At 40.4% G+C, this 23,380-nt stretch overlaps 1 protein-coding gene across 2 annotated transcripts; it reads left to right on the forward strand.

Annotated features, from left to right (window-relative positions):
- Window positions 1-3,786: 3,786 nt before the first annotated feature.
- Window positions 3,787-22,318, forward strand: DLK1 (delta like non-canonical Notch ligand 1). 2 transcript variants are annotated; one of them, XM_032776731.2, is made up of 6 exons: window positions 3,787-3,852; window positions 4,580-4,679; window positions 5,948-6,011; window positions 6,492-6,622; window positions 14,136-14,277; window positions 21,378-22,318. In XM_032776731.2, exons 1-6 carry the CDS (start codon window positions 3,802-3,804, stop codon window positions 22,120-22,122), a joined length of 1,233 nt encoding a protein of 410 aa, XP_032632622.1. In that variant the 5' UTR covers window positions 3,787-3,801; the 3' UTR covers window positions 22,123-22,318. The 2 variants fall into 2 exon arrangements, with proteins under 2 accessions (XP_032632622.1, XP_032632623.1); XM_032776732.2 differs by lacking the exons at window positions 3,787-3,852; window positions 4,580-4,679 and adding an exon at window positions 4,715-5,175.
- The last annotated feature ends 1,062 nt before the right edge of the window (window positions 22,319-23,380 follow it).

Here is a 23,380-nt window from a genome sequence, read left to right on the forward strand (position 1 = left end):
CCATATGGCTCCTTCTTGTTACTCTCACTTTAATATATGTATACAGAGAATATAATGAGGTCTTTGGGACTTGTAATATAATTGACATGCTGACGGTGATCTGTTGGCTTCTCACTGAATCCATATTCTGTAGTCTCTAGATTCTTACAGTATCTGAATAAAATTGGGAGCTGAACAAAGACAAATTGGCTGAATCTCCCTCCAGACAAGACATAAGTGATATGTGACAGGGTCCAAGGGCACTCCTGAGACCAGACCCCAAAGGGTTAATGCAGCAGCCACTTTAACCTGACCTATTAGAGGGAGCAAGGAAAATATAAAGAGGATGCCTCCAAGGCAGAAGTTGGGGAGACGGCTGGAACCCTGCCTACAGGTCTGTAGGAGGAAACTGTTGGTTGTAGTTCGGCTCTGTTTTACTACAGGTGATGTTCTTCTGTTTGGACTCATTATAAAGTCTCATGAAGGTGGCCCTGCCTGTTCTATTTTGTGGGCTGAGAAATCAGTGCACCAACCCCTATGATATTAGCAGGCAGAGGAGGCATCTGGAGGAGTGGATGGATACATCCACAGTGGCAGTTCACAGCTTCAAGGCTTTACTGGACCCTTTGCTGCTTTTGGATTCTTTGTTTCTGAAAGTGAGACTTAGCATCCATTTATGTATGTTACTGGCAAAGAGGTTGAGGAATTTCCTGTGCTATCTTGACTCAGCTACTGCAGTCTTTGCCTTTGACACCTCTGTGCTGGATTTCCATAATATATTTTTCTTAAGGAAACTTCTAAAGGCCAGCCAGAAGTTTCTGCTAGTTCCCAGGGCAACTATCCGTCTCCTAAAACTGATGGAATGTTGGGACCTTCACAAAGGCTATTTGTTAATTTCTAGGTGCTGGTTCAGGGTGTTGTGTACAATCCTTAAATGGTCTGAGATCCTGATATCTGAAAAACAACCACTTAGTTCGTTTCTTGTTATGTAGGCAAAGATTAGGTGAGGTGCTTTTGCTTTCAGGTCTTAGAGTAAACCTTTCTAGGATCAGCAATGGGGTATTCTTAGTGGAACTCACTAAGATTTGCCAGAACCCAAGCCTGTAGTCTTTTCCACATTCACTGAAAACTGTCAGAGTGCTGGATGAGAGTGTTTCTGACAGGTGATGTAACTATTGAGCTGAGTGGCAATGGTTTGCTGTTTGGTTGCTTGGGTGGCATAATGTAGAAAGGAGAACTATTTTGGATTCATAGAACATCGGAACTTCTGTGTTGAAAGCTTGTTTGGATTTAACAGTCTCCATTTAAGCAGGAGGGATTCTGACCTCCTAGATTTAAAACTGGCAGGATTATTTCAGGTGGTCTTTAAACTAAAGACAGAGAAAGGGACCTATTGCCTAATTCAACTAATCAGAGAGACACACCTGACATACAATATAATAAAAAGGTGGAGTTGCTTTGGAAAATAGAGAGCATTTGTGCACTAAAGCATCTGTATACACATATAAAAACATGGGAAGCAAGCAAGATTAAAAACATATTAAATGACAGTGAGTGTAATACAGCATGTGTAACCGAAACCTGGTGACAAAATTCTCATAAATGTCAAATATCAGTATGCATAAATGCAGTCTATATTCAATAGCAGAGATAGAGGGGGAGAAATGTCATATGTCAAAAGCGTTTTCAGTACCAATGAGATCATATAAATTGACAGTTATGAGTGTGGTGGTGAAATCTATGAATTGTCATACAGGCAATGACAAATGACAGCTACCATAGGCGTCTTTTGCAGACTATCAGGACCGGAGGAGAGGGAGAATAAAATCTTCCGGGACCAACTATCAGAGTATTTGAAACCACACGATATCATACTTATGGGGGTTTTAACTACCCAGATGATCTGTTGTGTAAGAAATACAGCCAAACATGCAGCATAAAAGATGTTTCTAAATTACACAGACAATTATTTATCCATAATATCTGAACTCAAGGATAAGCTACCCTGACTATACTTCTGACCAGTAGTGTAGAAATGGTTGAATGAGTGAAGAAAAAACAGAAAACTTGGCCTGAGTTACTGGCCTTCATTTTAGTAATGAATGGGTTCACAGAATAAACTACCCTGTGTCTCCCCTTCTCTCAGGATGTAATTCTGCGACTCTTCTACTCTTAGACCAGGTACCTGGACCTATAGCATCTCTCTGCCATCTACTATTCCTGACTGAGTATGGTGCCTGCAAGTCTTCCCTTCAGGAGCTGTGACCAAAAGTATTTTCCAAACAAAGTATTGTTTAATCTTAACAGTAGGAAAAAAGAATAACAAGAGAGAAGGGTTCTTAACACAGGGGTTCTGCACACACTTCTCTCTTATCTTTAGTTTAGGAAGGCCCAGTTTATCCAAGACACCCAAACTGCTGGAGACAGGGGTTCAATCTGCTCCTCAACAGTCTCCCTCTCCCCTGTTCTTCAGGAGCTGCGGTTTATGCCCCCCCAAAATTATTTGTTCTAGCTTTTCCCACTTGGCTTCCTACTGATTGTGGTTACAAACCCTACTGATGAACTCAGCATGGTTGGGAATAAAACAGGATATCTGATTTGCCTTTAAGTACCAGTAAACAATCTGCCTGAAGCTACTGTCCCCTTTCCTGCATATGTGCAATTAACCCCTGGTTGAATTAATCAACCTGGTGAGCCTATAGCAAACAACATCGTAACAATGAAACAGTTAATAAACTATTACTGGCAGCTCCGTGTACTTCACATAAATGTTGACAAATTAACAAATAAGGTCTCAGGGAAAGAAGCATTAAATCAACAAGTGAGGAAAAAGTGGGCTTGGGAATCCTAAAAGACACTAATTAAGGCATAACGGACAGTAATTTCTTTAAAGGAGGACTGCAAGCAACAAGAATTAGCCAATCTGTCCCTAAATTGGGTAGCTGGGTGACGGGCATGAGTGAGAGTGAGTGAGTGTGAAATCACAGGCACTCCTGTGCTACAAATGGGAAAGTACAGGGAGGGACAATCACAGAAAAATACACAGTCAGTTGAAGGTGACCCTTCAAGGGGAAAGGAGGTTTGTCTTTTTATTTTATTTTTTGTTTTTGTTGTTCTTTAGTGATGTATAATGAAGGACTGAAAAACTTTTAACCTTAGAAATATTACATATTAAATGTTGTCTTTCCTGTTTTTGTTGGCACCTTCCTTGGAAGACTAGAAACCTAGAGTTGGAGCTTTCTCTGTCCTTACCTGAAGGGGTAGAAGTTATAGCTTCCCCAAAGACAACATTTAGCCAACTGTGTGGTGGCAGGTTAGATTAAATACCTGGTAACAAACACCATAGTTTAAACCAATCTAACTAAAACTCCCTGCTACTATAGTTGCCCCAATTTCATTTTCTTGTCCCTTGTAATGTCATAATCCCGCTAATTCTTCAGTCATCTACAGAGTTCACTAGCAAAAACAGGCCAGACAAAATCTGCTAGTTGTACTGGAAAAGTAATAGAGGCTGGGAAAAAGTCCTTTCCTTCTCAACCACTTCTCCCATCTCCAGAACTATTGAAAGCTGCCTTTTAGCACAATAAATAAACAAGAAAGGGTGCAGAGGTATATTTTTCCTTTGCAGGGTCCTTTTTTAATTTTGCAGGGGAAAGACAAGGTACTCTAGACAACAAGGCCAACATTTTCAAAAGCAGCCAGGGCTTCACTGTGCCACAAGTTTGCACCCCAAAATTGGCAGCCACTCTGGAAAAGGTGGATCTAACCATCTGTAACTGTCCAGCCTGGGTGCCAAGAGGCCATTAGTCAGTGGAGAAGGCGATGAGGGACTGGAGGTTGCCTGACCGCAGTCTGGACAATAAACGCACCCATGTAAGGAAAACCCACATACGCACTTTGAAATCCAGTGACTGGTAGCTCCAACTGGGGCCCGGATCTGACTCAATCGGTGCGTGAGACTCTGGCAGGGCTGCCAGCTGATCACTCCCCTCGCCTGCCCGGACGCTAGCGGGGTGAGCCCCGCTGCAGCCAGCAGCCCTGGTCCGTCTGTGCAGTGAAGCAAGAGGGGAAGGGCGCAGGACAGGATCCCCCTGCTCCGCTCCGACCTCTGGCTAGCCAGGGCCGGGGCAGCCCCCGCTAGCTCGGCGGAGCGGCACAAGCCCCTTGCGGAAGAGCCACCCCCGAAACAAAGTTAATCCCTGGCGACCCTTCCCTGCCCACGCGCGGGGTGGGGGATGCAGATGCGATCCCGTCCTGGGGAGGAGAGACGGATGGAGGGAAGCAGGGGAAAAGGGGAGGCCTCTCCCCCCCCTTCACGTAGAAGTTTAATTATAAGCCGGCTCCTGACTGAGCCAGCTGATCCCCTGTGAGCCGCTGCCAGAGCTAGGAGGGAGCTTTCGTTCGCTCGCTCTGCAGCAAAGACGGTCTCAGCGCCTGCTGCTGCAGAGGGGCGGTGTAGACACCCCCAGAGGTGCCAATACTTCCCGAGCCAGGGGAGCTAACGGAGCGCTCGGGGCGGGGAGCGGATGCCAGATCCCCTCCCTGGGCTGGTGAGGGAGCAGCCCGGCGCCCTGCCACGGGCATGTCCCTGTTGTTGTAGGTGGGGAGCGCGCCCCTGATATGCTGGGTGATGGATTTCCAGGCTGTCACTTTAATCTGCTGCTGCTGCTGCTTTCCCCTCATCCTGCCCGTTAACCCAGGTAAGAGCGCGCCGGAGCCGCAGCCAAAGCCGGAGCCAGAGCCGCCCGGCTGGCTGCTGCGGCTGGACGCAGCCTGGACAAGTTCGTGGCACTTTTGTCACTCGCGGAAAGTTCTGCAGGCTCCTGTTTGGGGGGAGGTTTGGTTTCTTTACACGTTCGGCTGCTGCTGCTCCCGGCTCCTTTCTGTGTGACCGGGAAGAGTTCAGTTTCGTTGGAGAGAAGAAAAACGTAGTAATGTGGATGTGCGTTCATATGTCCACGAGAGAGCCTCTGGATATTATGCGCGCACACACACTACAAGCGAGAGAACATGGAACGCGTTACTGGATCACACAAACACACCCGCCATAGTCCAGTAAGCGTGTCCTCTGTGCTCAGTCTCCTGGAAAGCAGCAATTGACCGATTAGACAACAATGCAGAAGACCCAGTGTTTCCCGTGTCGTCTTGGTGTGCAGTTGATAGGCGGAATTGGAAGAACTTGCAGCCTTAACGCAAGTAACGGTTTTAAAAACTTTCCAGCCTCACGCTAATTTTTTTTAATGCCACTGTTGAAGAACCGACTATTGCTTTACCCTACAGGTTTTTTTTTTCTAGTTCAAGTTCCTTCCAAATTCTCATTTTCTCTTATTGATTTTAGAGAGACGCTTTTCTTCTGACGAGTGTGAGCAGGGATTTGTCTTGCAATTTAATTATTTCAAAAGTTAATGATTGCATGTGAGATTAAGATTATTTAGCAAATTAAAATATTTACATTAAATTGTGTGCAAAGAAAAGGTGACTTTTTCTCTTTAACTTTTTCTCTTCTCATACAATTTAATCAAAATAGTATTTCTTAATGACACAGCCTTGTTGAATGGATTCAACATGTATACTAGCAAATTTTTAGAATGCAAATTATTTCTGACTAAAAGTGTACATAAAAGTATAACAGTATACTTAGACTATCTGGTGATGTGCGAAATGACCTAGACCCTTTATGTAATTTTCAATTTTATGTAAATTGATATTAATATTGCAAAAATTTTGCATATGCTAAAGTGCTTTAACTTGTACAATTCTGAGGACCTTCCATTCCAGTTGTCTAATAGGTGTATTAGCTGAATTGCTAGGCGATATGTTTATTTAGAATTACGTTTTGTTTTTAGAATGAGAACATTTTGTTTTTAGAATTTTATACATGTTTGGTTGGTTTTAAAGCATCTATAATCTATATAGAATGTGAGGATATGGTTCTTTTTAGTACTGACACTGCAAATCTCTCTCCCAGATGTTGTTTGTAAACCTGGCTGCCACCCAGTGAATGGATTTTGTGAAATTCCTAGTGAATGCAGGTAAAGAGATCTACCAGCTGAGGTTATTAGTGAAAGGATTGATTGTTTCAATAATACATGATTCTTTTTTAAAAAAAAGACAGAAATTAGAATGATTTGCCAGCTGAAAATGTGATGCTATAAGGAAACAGCTCTCCATTAACAGACTTTAACTAGAATTGTATAACATATTAAAGAAACCTGGATGCCTCTGAGAATTAGAATTTTTTTAAAAAAATATCCTAGGAGCACTTACAGAAAGAAACTTAAGAGGACTACGTTATTTTAGGTTTAAAATATTTGTTTTTCTTCCACTTAAAGTGAATCAATTTTCTTTAATTCTTTCCTCAGTATTTTATAAACATTGAGGGTCTTTTTTTTCAAATGCATTACATATAGCATTGTTATCTTTGCAAATTCAGTTTTTTGTGCATTTAAAAGGAGAACAGCCTGGTAATGTTAAAATAAACCTCTCTGTATCTTGTTTTGTATCTATTTCAGGTGTCAACCTGGGTGGCAAGGAGCACTCTGTAATCAGTGTGTTCCTTTTCCTGGTTGTGTGCATGGCAGCTGTGTCAAACCATGGCAATGTGTCTGTGAAGAAGGATGGGTTGGCAGCCTCTGCGACATAGGTTTGCAAATACTTTCCTTTAATAGAGCAACATAGTTTTCCAGAGATTAAATGAAGTGATTACAGCTCCATCTGGTGTTAAAAATATGCAAAAGCTTTTCCCTAGATGTTTTCTTTCTAAAATGAATATTTGACCCAAAACACGAGACATTAATTTTTTTTTGGGAGGGGGAGGAGGGGAGAGAAAAAAACCCCTATGCAGTCACATTTTAGGTGAAAACATACAATATCTTGTATAATATAGTTCTGAGTATTGTTAGAATTCCATTTTTAACTATGATTGTCACATGCAGATGGTGAATAATAAATTCTACACTGATTCCATAAATGTAAGTCCCTGCGAGTGTGTTCAACCAGTTGAAATAATTCACTATTCAACATCGTGTGGATATGATAGTATAAGTTGAAATAAATTCATGAGCTTGGTACTTGACCAAATATTTTCTAGCCAAGGATTTGAATGGAACTATTGGAAGGTATAGCACTTAAATCTTCTGTCATTCAAACCACTGTAGATCAAAAGAAATTCCAGTGATTCAGTGGAGTTACATTGATGTTAAACCAATGGAAAAGGAGAACTGGGTTCATATTTTTTGCCAGTCTTCTGGGTTTCATCATTTTCTAGTTTATCAAAAGTAAGTTTGTTGCTGTGTTCTGTAACTTGATTTTCAAGAAATCATTCTTATTCATTAAGCAATTCTCATTGAGAAACATTTTCAAAGTCTCCTGTCTTAGAGCCTAAATCTGATCATCTTTCAATTAAACTTGGTTTCATATGGGACAGATTTTCAAAAGTATTTAGACACCAAAGATGCATCTAGGCACCTAGAGAGATTTCAGAAACACTTAAGTAGGTTAGATACTTTTTGTTTTTAAATCCCACTAGGCACCTATTTGCATCTCTAGGAACCTAAATACCTTGAAAATCTGTCACTTTTGAAAATGGAACTTAGTCACTTGAAATCAGTGCATGTTAGAAACTTGATCTGGTTTGGCACTTCTGAAAATAACATTAGTTTCTGATCTAGATCTCTAGGCACCTAAGTACTTTGAAAATTTGGTCCTAAGTCACTAAATCCCTTTTGAAAATAACTTGAGTGGATTTGAAAATATTACCCATTATCTCTATATTTAGTAATACCAATCATGCTCTACAGACATCCAAAAATTATTTCACTCAGCACCAGGAGTCAGTTTTTGCCAACTTGAATCCGGGGCCAGCTAAGCACATGTCAAGAATAATCAGAGTGATAGAATTAGCCGTTTGTCTGATGTCTGGATTTATCAGGTATATTGAAAATCATGCCAATCCAATGGATTTAGCTACTCTGGACATGTTCTCTCATTCATATTGGGTCAGCAGTATCATAAGCCTTTCTCCCAAATCTGGACCTTAGTGTCCAAAATCTGGGTGCTTAGCATGAACCTCCAAGCTTAATTACCAGCTTGGATCTTTTCTCGCTGCCACCAGACAGGAGTTACAGCACCTGCCTCGCTCTGGTCCCCCAACTTTCCCTGGACGGACCCCAAGACCCAGAAGCTCTGAGTCTTACCGGCAAGGGAAATACTCCACTTCCCTTCCCCCTCCCTCTCCCATCCAGACTTTCCTCTCTGGGCTAAACCTGAGACGTATTGATGGCAAATCTCTTTACATCAGAATACCAAGAAGCATATTCTCTATCCACAAAAAGACAAAACCCAAATACAGGAAACAGAAAGATTCTATCTCTCTTTCCCCCTCCCACACAATCCCTGGTGCTGCAGAAGCTTATCCTCCGTAGATCTAACACAAAGAGAATTCCCCCTCCCAGAGAGAAAAAAAACTCAAACAAGTCTAAAAAAGAAAACTTTAAATAAAAAAAAGAAAGAAAAAAGACATCAAAATTCTCTGTAATCAGATGACATGATACAGGATCAATGCTTAAAAAAAAAAAATGAATAAACAGCTGATTCAAAAAGATATCCAATTTGAAACATTCCAGCAGCTACACAACATTAAAATAACAACCAAACAACATAAAAGCCTAATATGTTTTCCTACCTGTACTTACAAGTGGAACACAGAAGAGGTAGAAATAGAAAGACCTTTCTCATAGCTGAGAGACAGACAAAAGACACAGACCCAAGACAAAGAAGACCCACAAATTCCCTCCCTTAAGCTTTTAAAAAATCCGGTTTCCTGATTGGTCCTCTTGTCAGGTGTTTGGTTCCCTTTGTTAACCCTTTACAGGTAAAAGAAACATTAACCCTTAGCTATCTATTTATGACAGAAGCTTCCTCCCTGTTATTGGGTGGTCTTTACCCATGATTGTCATGATCCAATAAAGCAATATAACGTGAAATGGAGCAACTGCTCCGCCATTGGATTGGACCCTCCTCTATTAGGAAGATGGTGTCAGTTGCCTGGTTGTATAAAGTTGTGATGAATTGCTATAATTTATTAACACATATCACTAATCCAGATTTGATCAGGTTAGGAAGAAAGAGGAAATTCCACAGGACAAATAGGAGGCTCCTGCCCAACTTGGGATGGTTAGCATGTATGAATAACTGACTTTCATATGGAAACACTAAATCCAATCCAGTAAATCAGTATAAAATACTAGACTCCTACCTATAAAGGAATCCTCCTTAACACTTTATCTTTGCATGTGAGAAGTGGAGACAACCAGTGTTACATTTTCACAAGCAAATGGACCTAAACTGGCATTTTTAGCTCCTGCAGGCGGTCTATAGCTATGCGTGTACACCAGGTCAAAACATACATTTACTATGTTTGCTCTAAAGAATCAACAAAGTTCATAAGTAATGCACCTTTTTTATGGGAAGTTGTTGTATCTCCTCAATGTCCTCCATTTTCGCAACTTTTAAAGACTGTGTACGCTTGCCGAGGCGTTTCTGTATGCAGCCACTGCTTTGACATTGTCAGCTAGAAAGGATGCAAAACTAATGGTGGGAAAGCTGATGAGGTCTGTAGTTAATCTGATAGATGTATACTTTTAAAATGTGAGCATATTCTGAGCAGCTACTTTGCTCATTAAACAAGTAGGAAACCGGAGGTAATTTTGAACTGCATTGGTATATTTTGCTCAAATTTCATCGTGCATCACATAAATTTCCAGTTTGTATAGTTTTAGAACATGCACCTGTATAGTTGTTCTAAATCTTCTCCTTGCATAGCCACTGTTTTTAATAGAGTTGGGCCTGCTCCAGGGTTCAGATCCAGGTTGAACTTCCTCAAAGTTTGGGGGTATTCAGATTTGGGGGTTGGTCCAGCCTGTTATGAGGAAATGGGCCAGTGGTGGTGGCATTGTTTATTGTTGGTAAGCGGCTCCAGTGCCTGAATGTCTACATACCAATTTGTAAGCTGCCAGGGCCCAAGCCTCATGAGTCTGAGTCAGCTGACCTGGGCAAGTTGCATTGTTTTTATCCCCATGTAGACATACCCTCAGTCATTTAGTCACATGCTTGAAGTTGAGTATATGCTTGAGCACTTTACCGGATCAAGGCCAGAGGGTAGAGCACTTTGCAGGATCCAACCCCATATTTGAAACCTGTACACATGTATCAGTGTGTAATCAGGTTGACCACCTCTCATGCACCCCCTCATGGCCTAGGGTCAGGCTGCAGCAGACTACCTCAGTTTCCCTGGTTGGACTGTTCAAATAAAACTTCCCTTCAAGTTTTTTCTTGGTCAAAATATAAAATAAACTGCAAATAAAACTCAAAATCCCCAAACAAGGTCCATTCCTAAATCCACACAACATAAGGTTTTTCTTCCTTCTCCCAGGGCTTCCTGCCTGGGGCAACTCCCCTGGCCTCTGGGTCTTCACTGCAGGAGCCTCTCCTCACTTTCTCGAAACTCTGCCACATCTTCCTAGGCTTCCCCCCTTTATTACACCCTCCTGCTCCTTTTACTCCCAAATCACTTGATTCCTCTCAGGTGAGACTCATGCTATAATTAGGGTTGGCTTAGCCCCAGCCTGTGGTGAAAGCCACCCTGTTACAGAGGGTTTCTCTTTCTTGAGCTGACTTTGTGACATGCCATAGTGGCTGAATGTACCACACGGAATCAGTTTCAAAACAAAGGGGGAAAACAGTGTGGCTGGTTTGTTTCTATGGAAACCAGGTCAAAAGCCCACAAAATTAGTGCCATTACAGTAACTATGGCATTCAGAATATGTGGCAGGTACCTTAATGACAGCTCATTTGGAACATAGGAGTCCCCACAGCAGATGAAAGCAATGATCCATCTAATTGTCTCTGATACTGATGTTTAAGAGGAAGGTGCCAGATGCTTAAGAGGAAGATGGAAGAAACCCTCCAGTGAACTGCTACTGGGGAAGTTTCTTCCTAATAAAAACAATTAGTGATTGCTGAAGCAGGAGGGTTTAACTCTTTGTACATGCTATTTTAATTCTATGTAAAACAACTGTAGATATTCTTATCCATGTAAATGTCTAATCCTTTTCTGAAATCTCTTTAGCTCTGGGCCTCAGTTATCTCTTGTGGTAAGAAATTCCACAGTTCATCAGTCATTTGAGAGAATAGTGGGGGGAAATTCGAGAATAATGTTGTTGTTTTTTTAAAGTAGTGAATTTATTCCTATAGGCTCAAGGATTGTGTGTCATTTTCCTAACTAGTGAGCTGTTATATGTCTTATTTTCTTTCCTTTCTTATTTCCTTCTTATACATTTGTCGTAAACAGATAGCTAAGGGTTAATGTCTGTAAAGGGTTAACAAACAGTGACCTGCAACACCTGACCAGAGGACCAATCAGGAGACAAGATACTTTCAAATCTGGGTGGAGGGAAGCCTTTGTTTGTGTGTTCTTTTTTTGTCTGTGTTCTCTCTGGGATCTGAGAGTGACTGGACGTACTACAGGCTCTAATTTTCTATTCAAGTAGTAAGTGCAAGTAGAAAGGCAGTTTAGTCTTTTTAATTGGTTTTCTTTATTTGCTAATGTATATCTGGCTGGTAGAGTTTTTAAAATTGTGTAGTTTGCTGGGAATTTTAATATTGATTAATTTCGAGGAGCTTTTCTCCGTGTTTCTGTCAGCTGAGAAAACCTGTAGTTTCCATCTTGAATTTACAGTGATTATCTTTATTCTCCTTTCTTTTGTTTAAAGCCCGTAATTTCTCTTAGCCTGACTTATTTTCGTCCTTGTTAAGGCAAGGAACTTGGTCTGTACTCCGCAGGGATGTGGGGAAGAAGTAAGGGGGTAGAGAAATTCGACTCTGTGTTTGATTCAGGAGCCTGAATTTCTATCTCTACCAGGATATTAACCAGTATGGAGCGCTGGAAGAGGGGGAGAGGGGGGAGGAAACTGCTTCTCTCTGGTTTGTGATCAGAGTTGAAGCATGGTGATTCTCCTGGGTGTAAGCAGGGGAGGGAAAGATCTGGGAGGAGAGAGAGAGGGGAGGAATGGGTATTCCTTTCGATTGTTGTGAGAGACTCCGGATTAGAGGTCTTGGGGTCCCAGGGAAGGTTTGGGAGAACCAGATCTTATCAGGCATCCCAGTCTCTTGATTGTGGCAAGCTATCAAGATCTAAGCTGGTAATTAAGCTTAGAGGAATTCATGCTGGTGCCCCATTTTTTTTGGACTCTAAGGTTCAGATTGGGGAAAGTTACCATGACAACATTTCTTATTTAATGTTATTGAATGTGTGTCTATTTCAAGGCATCTCCTTTCTCACGTATCAAGGTTGTGTTTGGTTAGCTGCCATTAAAGCTTGCCAAAATGGGCACACAACACTGCTGCAAAATGCAGCCGAGGCTATTTTGGTCCATGTGGAAGCCACAGTTTACATACAAAAGTTCATATAAAGTGGCACTGTGGCAATCGGGATAGACTAAGATAGTGAAAAATAGACCCCTATACAGGAGGAAGAGCATTTTACTATAATTGTAACTGGACAAAGTTCATAGTTATAGTTAATATTTTACATTGTCTCATGATATTCCTCTAGGTTCACATTATCTGGTGGGTTTAGGTGGGAAATAGAATTTAATACTCATGACATCTTTGTTTATCACTTCAGAAAAAAGTATATGCACTATACTATCACTCAAAACACATGTGTGAGCTTGCAAAATTCACAGCAAGTTGCAAGCCCTCACTGCAGCTGCCATGTTATCTTGGTTCAAACCTGCATTTATTTATTTATTTCCTTTTAAATCTTCAATAGTTGCCCTAGAGGAGATTCAGTCTAAGAGGGTAATTGTGAAAGATTATGCGCGTGACTTACAAGGCAAAAATATAACAGGGTCCACTCTTCTGGCACCTGATGTAAGAGGTAAATGCCAACCAGCGAAGACTACACCACAGAGAGAGGGACAAGTTGCAGTTCAAAGGCGTTTTGTAGAGCTGGGCTGGAAGTAGTTTTCTCATCCCACACAAATGTTCCCATTCTGCACTGGATGAAACGGAAACCTTTCACAGTTTTTCATGTAAACAAGAAGCCTTCCACAGTACCCATTAGCCCAATCGTTAGGGCATCTACCTGAAATTTAAAGGATGCAAGTTCAAGTCCTTGGGTCACCCACATCCTAGGTGAGCCACCAGTCTCTACAATCACTCTCCCTCTGGCCCAATGAATATTTAATTAGGTATATAAAGTTGTATAGGGCCAACAGGAGAGATTGAGGCAGACACCATGATGCCAGAATAGCAAAGAACCTGGTGCCTAAGGATGTGGAAGACCCAGGCTCAAGTCCCAGCTCAACATCAGGCAGAACAAGGACTTGAATCTGGGTTCTCCGCATCACAGATGAGTGCCATAACCATTGATGTTACTTATTGTGGGGTCGAGGTCTCTCTCTCTCTCTCTCTCTTTTTCTGGTTTTACCCAGAATTTCCAACCAGGACCCAAGTAACCTTTCCAATGAATCTTCATTGAAACCAGCCGTCTCCTAAGAAAAGTTTCAGTTTCAACCAAATTGGCATTCGCTGACACCCTCTTTGCCCAAGAAAATCTAAATTCCTAAACAGCTCCTGTGTTTTGTTACTACAAATATCAGTTTTCTCTTTTAAAATGTAAAACGCTTATGTGTAGGACTTCAAACATCAGGCAATCTGGAGAAATTTGTAAATATACCATGTTTAGATTGCCCATTGCTTTATCTGACTTACATGTATGAAGTAGCTGGGAATGTGAGGTGGTGTTTCTAGTAATCAGTAGCTCTTCCCCCACCACTAACTTTTTATTGTTAATATTATTTATTCATAAAGCGACACAATCCAAGTGTATTTCACAAAGTGAGAGCTAATGGGTGGGGAACAAGTTGACAGTATCTATGAATAATCTGCCCTCCATGAGAGAGAAGAATAAATCAAAATATATGCAATGCTGCATGAAGGACCTTTAAAAATACACTGAGTCTTTTTGCATTGTTTACTATTTAATGGCTCTTGTATGATAAAATAGGCCCTGATTTCTCATATGCTAAATATTTAATGTTATGACTAAAAGTGTTTTGATTTAACAAAACTATCTGCTTTTATTAACACAGATATTCATCCATGTTCTTCAAAACCCTGCACCAATAACTCAACATGCATAGAGACTGGAGATGGAGGATATATTTGTTTGTGTGCCAAGGGATTTACAGGAAAAAACTGCCATCTGAAAAAAGGACCCTGCATTATTAATGGGTAAATATTGATTTCTGATATAAATATACAGTCCTGCTCAATTTTTCTCTGGTTTTCTTTCTTAAATCATAAAATGTTTGCTATGGAGCACATAACTTTTTGGCCTACATGGTAGTTTAGTTTATAGCATATTTGTTTCTAGCCTCAAATCTACTAATTCTGATCTATTCCTATTATATAATTATGTCAAATTTTTAGCATGAGTTTGTGTGCATAATCTGAACCTCAAATATTCAAAACTGCAAATATTGCAGTAATACTTTGGGTTTATTTACAGTTTCAATATATAAATATCAAAAGAATGTTCTAGGTGCTCTTAACAAATAATTAAAAATATAATCCAATTAAGACCAAAAGAGAGGTAGCCAACCAGCCACCTCCCTCAGCACAAAATAACCCTGTCTGCAACACCATGGTTTTTGAACTCCCACAAAACTCTACATCCAGTGTAGTGGTTAAATGAGAGGAGACGTTCTCATTAAATCAGCAGAGGAAGAGAAGGGGTGGGGGGGCGTACTGCTTCCTCAGGCCACAGAGAGGAGAGGGAGTTTCTTCCTTCTAGTCACCCACGTTCCTCCTAACCCCTGCCTCTATCCTCAGCTAAACCCACCAAACCTCAGGCTACCCAAAATGCCTGTTCAAATTGATGAGTTTGGCAGCATGTTGTAAGGGTATGTGGACACTGCAGCTGAGTGAGTGCTTCCCAGCCTGAGTAGACAGATATGTGCTAGCTTTGCTTGAACTAACGTGCTAAAAATAGTAGTGTTGCTGGGGATAGCACAGGCAGTAGCTTGGCTAACTGCCTGATTACAAACCCACGTGGTCTCCCTGGGTACAAACTCAGGTTGCTAGCCCGAGATACTGCCTGTGCTACTCCTGGCTACATAGTTATTTTTAGCACATTCGCTCAAGCAGACCTAGCATGTGTCCATCCACTCAAGTTGGGACACACACTCACAGCTGCAGTTGAAAGACCTAAAAGTCAGCAAATTGGATTAGTGGGATGGGACTGGAGGGAGAAGAGAGTTTGTATTTGATAGTGAAGGGCTCTTGCACAAAACAGCCTTCCTGCAGTTCCTTCTCATCTGCACAAAGGCATCCCCAGCTCAGGCACATGCATTAACCTCTGTTATGGCAGTGTCCCAGGTAGCTGGCATCCAAGGGGCCATTTATTTATTCACATTTGTCAAACTGCCTTTCTGATATTTATTGGTCCTGATCCAAAGCCCAACAAAATCCAAGGAAAGAATTCCATTAACTTAAATTAACTTTCTGAACTACTTAACTAACTGGCTGTTTGGAAGATTTTTTCATGCCATCACAGTAAGCATGTATCAAACTGGCCAGTCATGTGTCTAATTAGTTATTTGAATGCTCATTTGCCATAACTGAATATGCAGTCACAATAACTGCATGTACAAGTTAGGCAGAAAAATGCATGTGCATATGTCTGCCAACATGGCCCATAAAGTAGATAAGTAGACAACTGGCGTGTGTTTACATGCAAGATACTAACTGTTCTTTAGACCTGTATTGTAAGGTAAATCATCTATAATGTACAAATTAAAGGAAATTAGTACCAGTAAATGAAATCAATTAAGAATGTAATGTCTAAAATATGGATACCTGTTTTAATTAAGCATGTAACAGAAGATTTGGACAGATAAACATTAAGAGGCTGAAACAGAAAAAAGGGATTAGAAGGAATATAATTTAGTTAAATTCAAGCTTTTACTCATTGATGAAGGCTGGCAGTATTCTGATACAATAAACTCTACATGCAGTATTGTATTAATAGCTGAACTCAAATTACTGAGGGGAACATAGACTTCAAGGAATGAACCTATTCATTAAGGAACCTATTCCCTGTGAGTCTTGTCTTATTCTGGCTTTTTGGTTGCACATTTTGTCCATGACTTGGCTGTCGCTAGGGTTTAATGATATAGCTGGGAACAGAACTGTCTGAAAAATGATGAAAAAATTGTGAATAATTTTTTAATGAAATTTGAAAAAATACAGCCAGCTCTAGTTGAGGATCTGTCCTGAAGAGGAATCTATTCTGTTAAGGGTCTTCTCACATTCTCCTAATATCTGAGGACCTTTAATCCTCGTGCATTTTATTATGGAGAAGCAAAAGTGTCACTATTGTTAAGGCTGCTACCACCTTCCATTATAAATTGCTGTTTTAGCTTTCCTAGAGCTTTGGCCTGGAAAATTGTCTTAGCCTGAAAGTTGGTGGATTTCCCCTGAGGATGAAGCAGAATATTTCTGCAAAGCTTGAAGAAAATTAATCAATTTCTATGTTATAAATCACTTTAAAAATAATTATCCTAATTTGAAACATTGACTTTTGTCTAAGGTTTCCTTGTCTCCCTTTAGCTCAACAATCATTTGTTACAACCCTTTTAGCCTTTTCATGTGGTTAAATCTCTTTGGAAACTTCCGCACTCATTATATTTGAAGAAAATGGGTTGTATAGGACTGTAGGCCAAACATGCTCTCACTGCCTTCAAACTGGAGACTTTTCCAAAAATGCTCAGGGTCTAACTGATCAACATATTTGGGGTTGGGAAGGAATTTTCCCCTGGGTCATTTGGCAGAGATCCTGGGAGTTTTTTGCCTTTCTCTGCAGCAGGGGGCATGTGCAGGTTTAAACTACTGTAAATGGTGGATTCTCTGTAACTTGAAGTCTTCAGATAATTAGTTGAGGACTTCAGTAACTCAGCCAGACATTATGGGTCTCTTACGTGAATAGGCAGATGACGTTCTGTGGCCTGCAATGTGCAGGAGGCCAAAGTAGATGATAATGGTCCCTTCTGACCTTAAAGTCTTTGAGTCTATGACTTTTTTCCAAACCTGTGCTCTGTTATGTCAGTGGAAGATTTTTGCCATTGACTTCAGTGGGGCCAGGTTGGGTGTTTTGTGTGCGTGTGAGTATTTTACCTTCACTGTTTGCTTGTTGTTTATAGTGTAAGGATTGCTGATGTGCAGTGCTCGGTAAGGTAATTGGTGGCATATTAAAGGCCTAACAGAAATCTTCCTTTCACTCATACGGTAGAGGTTTGGCTTTTAGGAATTGGAGGGACACAATTCCAATCCCTGTTCTGCAGGTAAGTGTTTTATTATTGAGGAGCGATAGCCTGTCTCCTGTTTAGTACAGTGGGGCTCTGATCTGACTGGGGTCTCTGGATGCCCCTATAAGATGTTGAAACTGTTGTGGTTCAGGGCTAGTTGTACCTTTGACCCCTTCTCTGTTCTGAGTGTAACCCCGCAGGTGTTGGGCCTCGTGCCCTTACCTTTTTCTGGGGTGAAACCCACAATTCTCCCACTCTTGAACTTCAGCACAATGTGGCGTGACTGGGTTTTGCACCTGCAAGTCTTCATTTTGATGACTTGTGATCAATGCTAACTAGAAGAACTAGACAGCTTTCTTAAAACAAAGTCTTGTTTAATCTGAACTGTAAGAACAAAGAAAGCATAAGACAAAACAGATTTTTAAACCAAGAAAAGGGCTACACACATTCTCTTACTTAACACATAGGAAGACCTAACTCCTTTAAAACCCCAGGTAGGTGTCTGTGTTTTTGTCAGCCTGTACCCTATGAACAGCTACCTGACAACTGCCTGATCTCAGGAGAAGGAGACATTTTACCTTGTCTGCATTCCTTTTGATTTCTTCAGTCCCGGCCCTGGCAAAACAAGACTTGTGACCTGGCTCTTGCCTGAAAGTAGCATCTTCACAGCTAATAGCTCAGGCATTGTGTCTTACTGACCCCCAATGTGCTTATCTGGGGCTATCATGTGGCCTTCCTACTTGTTAACAACCCTGCTATTAAAGTAAACCAACATATGCATGCAGTTAGGATGACCAGATATCAAGTGTGAAAAATCGGGACAGGGGGTTGGGGAGGTAATAGGTGCCTATATAAGAAAAAGTCCCAAATATTGGGACTGTCACTATAAAATCAGAACATCTTGATCACCCTACATGCAATAAAATATTCCAATAACACAATATAGCCATACATTAACTATCCTGATAACTAGATCACATACAGTGTTCATAAGTTATTACAGATGAGTTCCTGAACCTCACAATAATAATAAAATACTCCTGAATGCTACGTACTGTATCTGGCCTTGTGTCCTGGGGAAATGACCTGAGTCTGGGAGGCTTGGACCTGAGCTATGCCATGCCCACACTGTGCTATGATGGATTTTTGGGCCTGAGCCTGTTCGGGATTCAGGCTCAAACCCTCTACTTCTGCAGGGTAATGGGTCTGTGTTAGAATTGTGTGTAGATAGAAGGGGGATTTGGGTTTGTGTCTGAGCCTAGGCTTACATTGCAATGTAGACATACCTTGAGAGTCTGGGAAGCTGGGCCATTCCACCTCCAGAGGTATAAGGGTTTTAAGACAACTTCCACCACCTGCCCATTCCTCTGGAGCTCATGCTTCTGATGCAGTCCAAAGCCCAGTTATCAGTAGATCTCCTAAGGCAGCCCAAAGTCCCAGTGTGGGAATCCATAATGGCCGGGTCATTTAACCAGTTGCAAATATTAACTATTTGTGCACATGCAGCTAGAGCATGAGAGCAGTGATGTTCGATGTCCTAGGCTTTGGGTCTAGGTTTAAGTGCAATATTTTAAAATAATGATTTGAGTGATCTTTTCAAATACTGGCAGGTACTGTACTATATGTTTTCAGCAATATGGAATGATTGAGCCATGTCAAGGTTAACGTCCTTTCAGTGTATGAAACCTAAACGTGTTTTCTAATCTTGGATGTTAAAAGTTTTGCTGCTGCATGTAAAATTATCATGAAAGTGAGATGGAAATTCATTTGCAATCTCTTGCACGAGATTCCTGTACTGCCACAGTGCAAGTAATGGACTGAATTATGCTCTAAATAACCACCCTGTTGATTTTTCAAAATGTGGCCCACTGTCATCTATGGCCCACTGTCTCTTGGCAGCTCTCTCTGGAATACTAATACAGTCCAAATTAGGAAAGACATGTTTCTGTAATAAATGTGGTGGGTTCTGGTCAATGTGTAAGTCTGTGACGCATCAAATATTAAGCTCAAACTGGTTTATTAAATCCGATTTCTCTAACTACAAATAGAACAGCACGTAACAGAAAGGTGGTATTCACCAACCAGTTGGGCAGTGAGGGGGTCAATCTGCATCTCACCCTGTCCCAGAATGATTTAAAATTCTATAGGTTTTTATAGACTTATTATGAAATGGATTCTGCCCTATATTTCTATCATAATAACTTTAACCTCCTTAACAATAAAGCATAGCATGAGTTAAAACAACTCTTAACCAATCATTTCACTGTGTCCTTTGCGGTCTGGAATGTTTTAATAAATTGGCCAATCATATGTTAATATCATATTGTGGTTATACACAAGGTGAATAATGTTCTTCTTAAATGCTTCCATCCTACATGCCCTTTCTTGTGGTTTTAGTTACAGCTTCATAACTTGTTGTTCACACAGCATAGCTAACTACAAGGCACAAAACAACTTTAAGCAGCTGTAAAAATAAGTCATACTCTTAAGCTTATTTCTACTCTATAAGCAATTTAACTTGTAGCTGTTAGTAATATCTATTATTTCTCTGACATAACTTTTGTAAGGCGTCATGGTACTCTTGCCTACATACTAACAATCTTTTACCATAGCCAGGAGGGATGCTTGGAGCTTGTAGGCCTCTGTGCTAACGTTTCTAAATTAACTTATTTAACTTTAAATGGTTTGTGAAGATGTGTTCATATTTAAATTCTGATGGGATATTCAGGGTTACATTAGAGATCAACACAATAAAAATACTTTTGGAAGAAAAATTCCTGAAACAAGTCATTGTGAATGTTTTCAGTGTTGACTATATTGATTCAATATGAGGAGCTAATAGCTCTCTGCTTTTGCATAACTTCACCATGACTTTCCCTTATCTGGCTGCCACCCTAGCTCTGCTGACTCCTCTGAAATTGCACTTAGTACAATGTTCCTTAAATAGCTTTTGACTTAATTTAGTACCAATGAAATATGCTGGATTCATATTCCTGTAGGAGGATGTCCTCGTCCCTTCCACAGAAAGGGTGTAGCAAAACAATCAGTGTCTCCTTGCCCTGATGTGAATGAACCACCTCTAGAAGTGAGAGCATTCTCCAGTTTTTATGTCCTTGGCTTTTCTGTGAAGACTATCAAGGAGGATGCTGACTGGGTTGGCTTTTGCACTGTGAACACTTATCTAGTAGGAATTGCAATAAGGTAATTTCACACAGGCAACCAAGCAGCCATGAGATGGTACCAACTTTTGAACACTACTGACCTGGGTCCGTTCAAATTTGGGACCTAGATGTGAAAAGTTTGGTATCCTTGTTACCAGTCTCCTGAGCAACTGCCTCCTCAATCCCTTTGAAATAACAGTTTTGATTGTATATGATTTCTTTTGACAAAATTATTGTCACAATGTATTTATTCAAATAACAGTTGAAATGTTTGAATTGTTTTCAGTGCTTTGAGGTTTCAAAAAGTGCCCTGAATTCTCCCAGGCTCTTGAATCTACAGGGTATGACTATTCCTTAGACATACAATAAAAATAAACGTCTCCACATCAGCTTTTTCTTGTTGATATTTTATACTGAATATATATATATATATATACCTAGATTATGTTTTGACTAATTGCTGAGGAAAAACAAAGCCATGCTGGCAGTATCTTTGCTCACTCTGGTCTGAATACCTACTCAACCGTTCCTCAGATCACAAGATTTAACCAGATAGACACACTGGGCAGCTTAATTTCAAAAACAGTTTTAAATCTCTTCAAATAGGATTTGTACATTAGGATGCGCAGAAGAGATTGTAATTAATGTTGCAATATTAGAGGGACAGTGTATGTTGATAAAGATGTTGGACAAAATTAATTCTTGATGCAACTCTATGGACATAAATGACATTCCACCAAGAACTGACATGACTCATTATCTAGTAAAGAAAATTACCCCTTTTTAATTATCTGAAATGTTGCGTATCTATTTATTTCACTTAAATTTTCTTTAAACTCCCATCTGTTTTTGTCTTGTGTTCCAGCTCTCCCTGTCAGAATGGGGGAACATGTGTTGATGACAATGGATTTGCGCCTCATGCCTCCTGTTTGTGCCTTCCAAGTTTTGCTGGCAATTTCTGTGAAATAGATGTAGATGACTGTGAACCCAACCCTTGTGAAAATGGAGGAACGTGCACAGATATTGGTGGAGGCTTCAACTGTCATTGCCCCATTGGCTATATGGGCAAATCCTGCAGCAGCCATGTCATAGTCTGTGCTAGCAGCCTATGTGAGAATGGAGGAACGTGTCATGAGCATCCTGAAGGAGGATTTGAATGCATTTGTAAGCCGGAATTTGTTGGTGTAACTTGCACATATCTCAACAGAAACACAAGTCTCCATGGTGTGAATACAGAGGCCAAACACAAGCAGAGTTATAATCTACCACCAAATGCTCATCCGAAGTCAGTACCTCACCAAGAACATAAAGTCTTGAAGATAACAATGAAAGAAACAATCCAAAACACAGACCCCTTGCTTAATAAAAGTCAGGTGATATGTTTCATTGTGCTAGGCTTGCTTACATGTCTTGTTGTGTTAGGTACAACTGGGATTGTATTTTTTTCCAAATGTGAAATGTGGCTTGCTAATGCCAAATATAGCCATCTCCTGCGCAAGAAAAAGAATTGCTTTCTTCAGTCTAACAATGGGGAAAACCTTTCAGTTAACATAATTTTCCCAGAGAAGATCAAACTCACTAACTACACCAAGAACTACACCGCCATCTAAGCTCCTGGAAAGACTTGCAGCAACTTCCAGAGTTTTGTAGCAATATGTAAAGTTTATTGAACTTGTTACCTGTGCCTGGCTTTGATATTTGTGCATACGTTTGCTGTAATTTGTGGTGGGAAGTACAGAATAAATATGTTGTATCTGTGTTGCCAAGTGAATTTCTCATTTCCAAAATAAAACTTTAACATAATCAGATTACAGAGCAAGGAATGTTCATTTGAAATTTTTTTTAAATGCATCTATATTTTGTAAAATAAAAGAAATTTGCCAGAAGAGAAGTTTTCAGCTTTATTGGATTGTGTAAGCTTGTTTGGCAAATTTGGTACTTGTAAATTACTTGCCAATGCTTATTTTTTAATAAACAGTAATTAAGGGCTATACAGGATTATTTACTCATTTTGTGAATTCTAGCATTCTATGGTAAATATGCCACAAGCATTAATATCTAGTATTTCCTCTCACTGTGAGAGTCTTTAGAAACTGATCACAATCTAAACTATCATTTTGAAACTTTCATCTATTATACAAATGGTGCCAGTGTATTAAATAAATAGAGTGGGGGAAACCCCTCAAATTGTTATGTGACAATGAGAATTTTGCTTTTGTGCTTAAGACCAGTATTTGACCATTCATGGACAGACAACCTTTACACAGTGCTTTGTCCTCCATTGTAGTGCCACCCTATATTAAAAGGACAAATGTTGACTGGTGCTATACCTGCCAACAGCAAATTACTTCATCTGTCCACACCCCAGAGTTCTCTGGAGGCAAAGCAATGTTGCTAGTGGGACAAGCTGGTCTCAGAACATTTAAAATGTCTGTAGAGACTATGCCTGTAGAGACTACTGCTGTGCTAGCAGCCACTGGTTTAATGGATGGGAGACATGACTGGATCTATAAGATGCTGGCCAGAATGAAAAGGGGTAGTGTACTCAGGGATAGGTCTCTCTCCCCCCTGACTGTGCTACTGTCCATTGGCCAGCCCGGTAGATATGAGTTGATTGGCTTTTGCTTCTCACAATTATTACTTTAAATTTCCTGGGGCTTCTCAAGCCTCTGGCCCCACTTTATTGGAACTAACCTTTCTTCCCCTATTTATATATGATGGGAACCACTTTTTTAGGTGGTTGTGAATCTGCCTGATCACCTGCTTATTATGTCAGGAAAGAATCTTTCCAATCAGGCCAAATTGCCTGATGCCCGGTAGGTTTTTTTACCCTTTACCAATTTCATCACAGAGACACAGGTTAAATAG

This window comes from Chelonoidis abingdonii, chromosome 4, assembly GCF_003597395.2.
Source record: "Chelonoidis abingdonii isolate Lonesome George chromosome 4, CheloAbing_2.0, whole genome shotgun sequence".
Classification (NCBI taxonomy): Eukaryota; Metazoa; Chordata; order Testudines; family Testudinidae; genus Chelonoidis; species Chelonoidis abingdonii.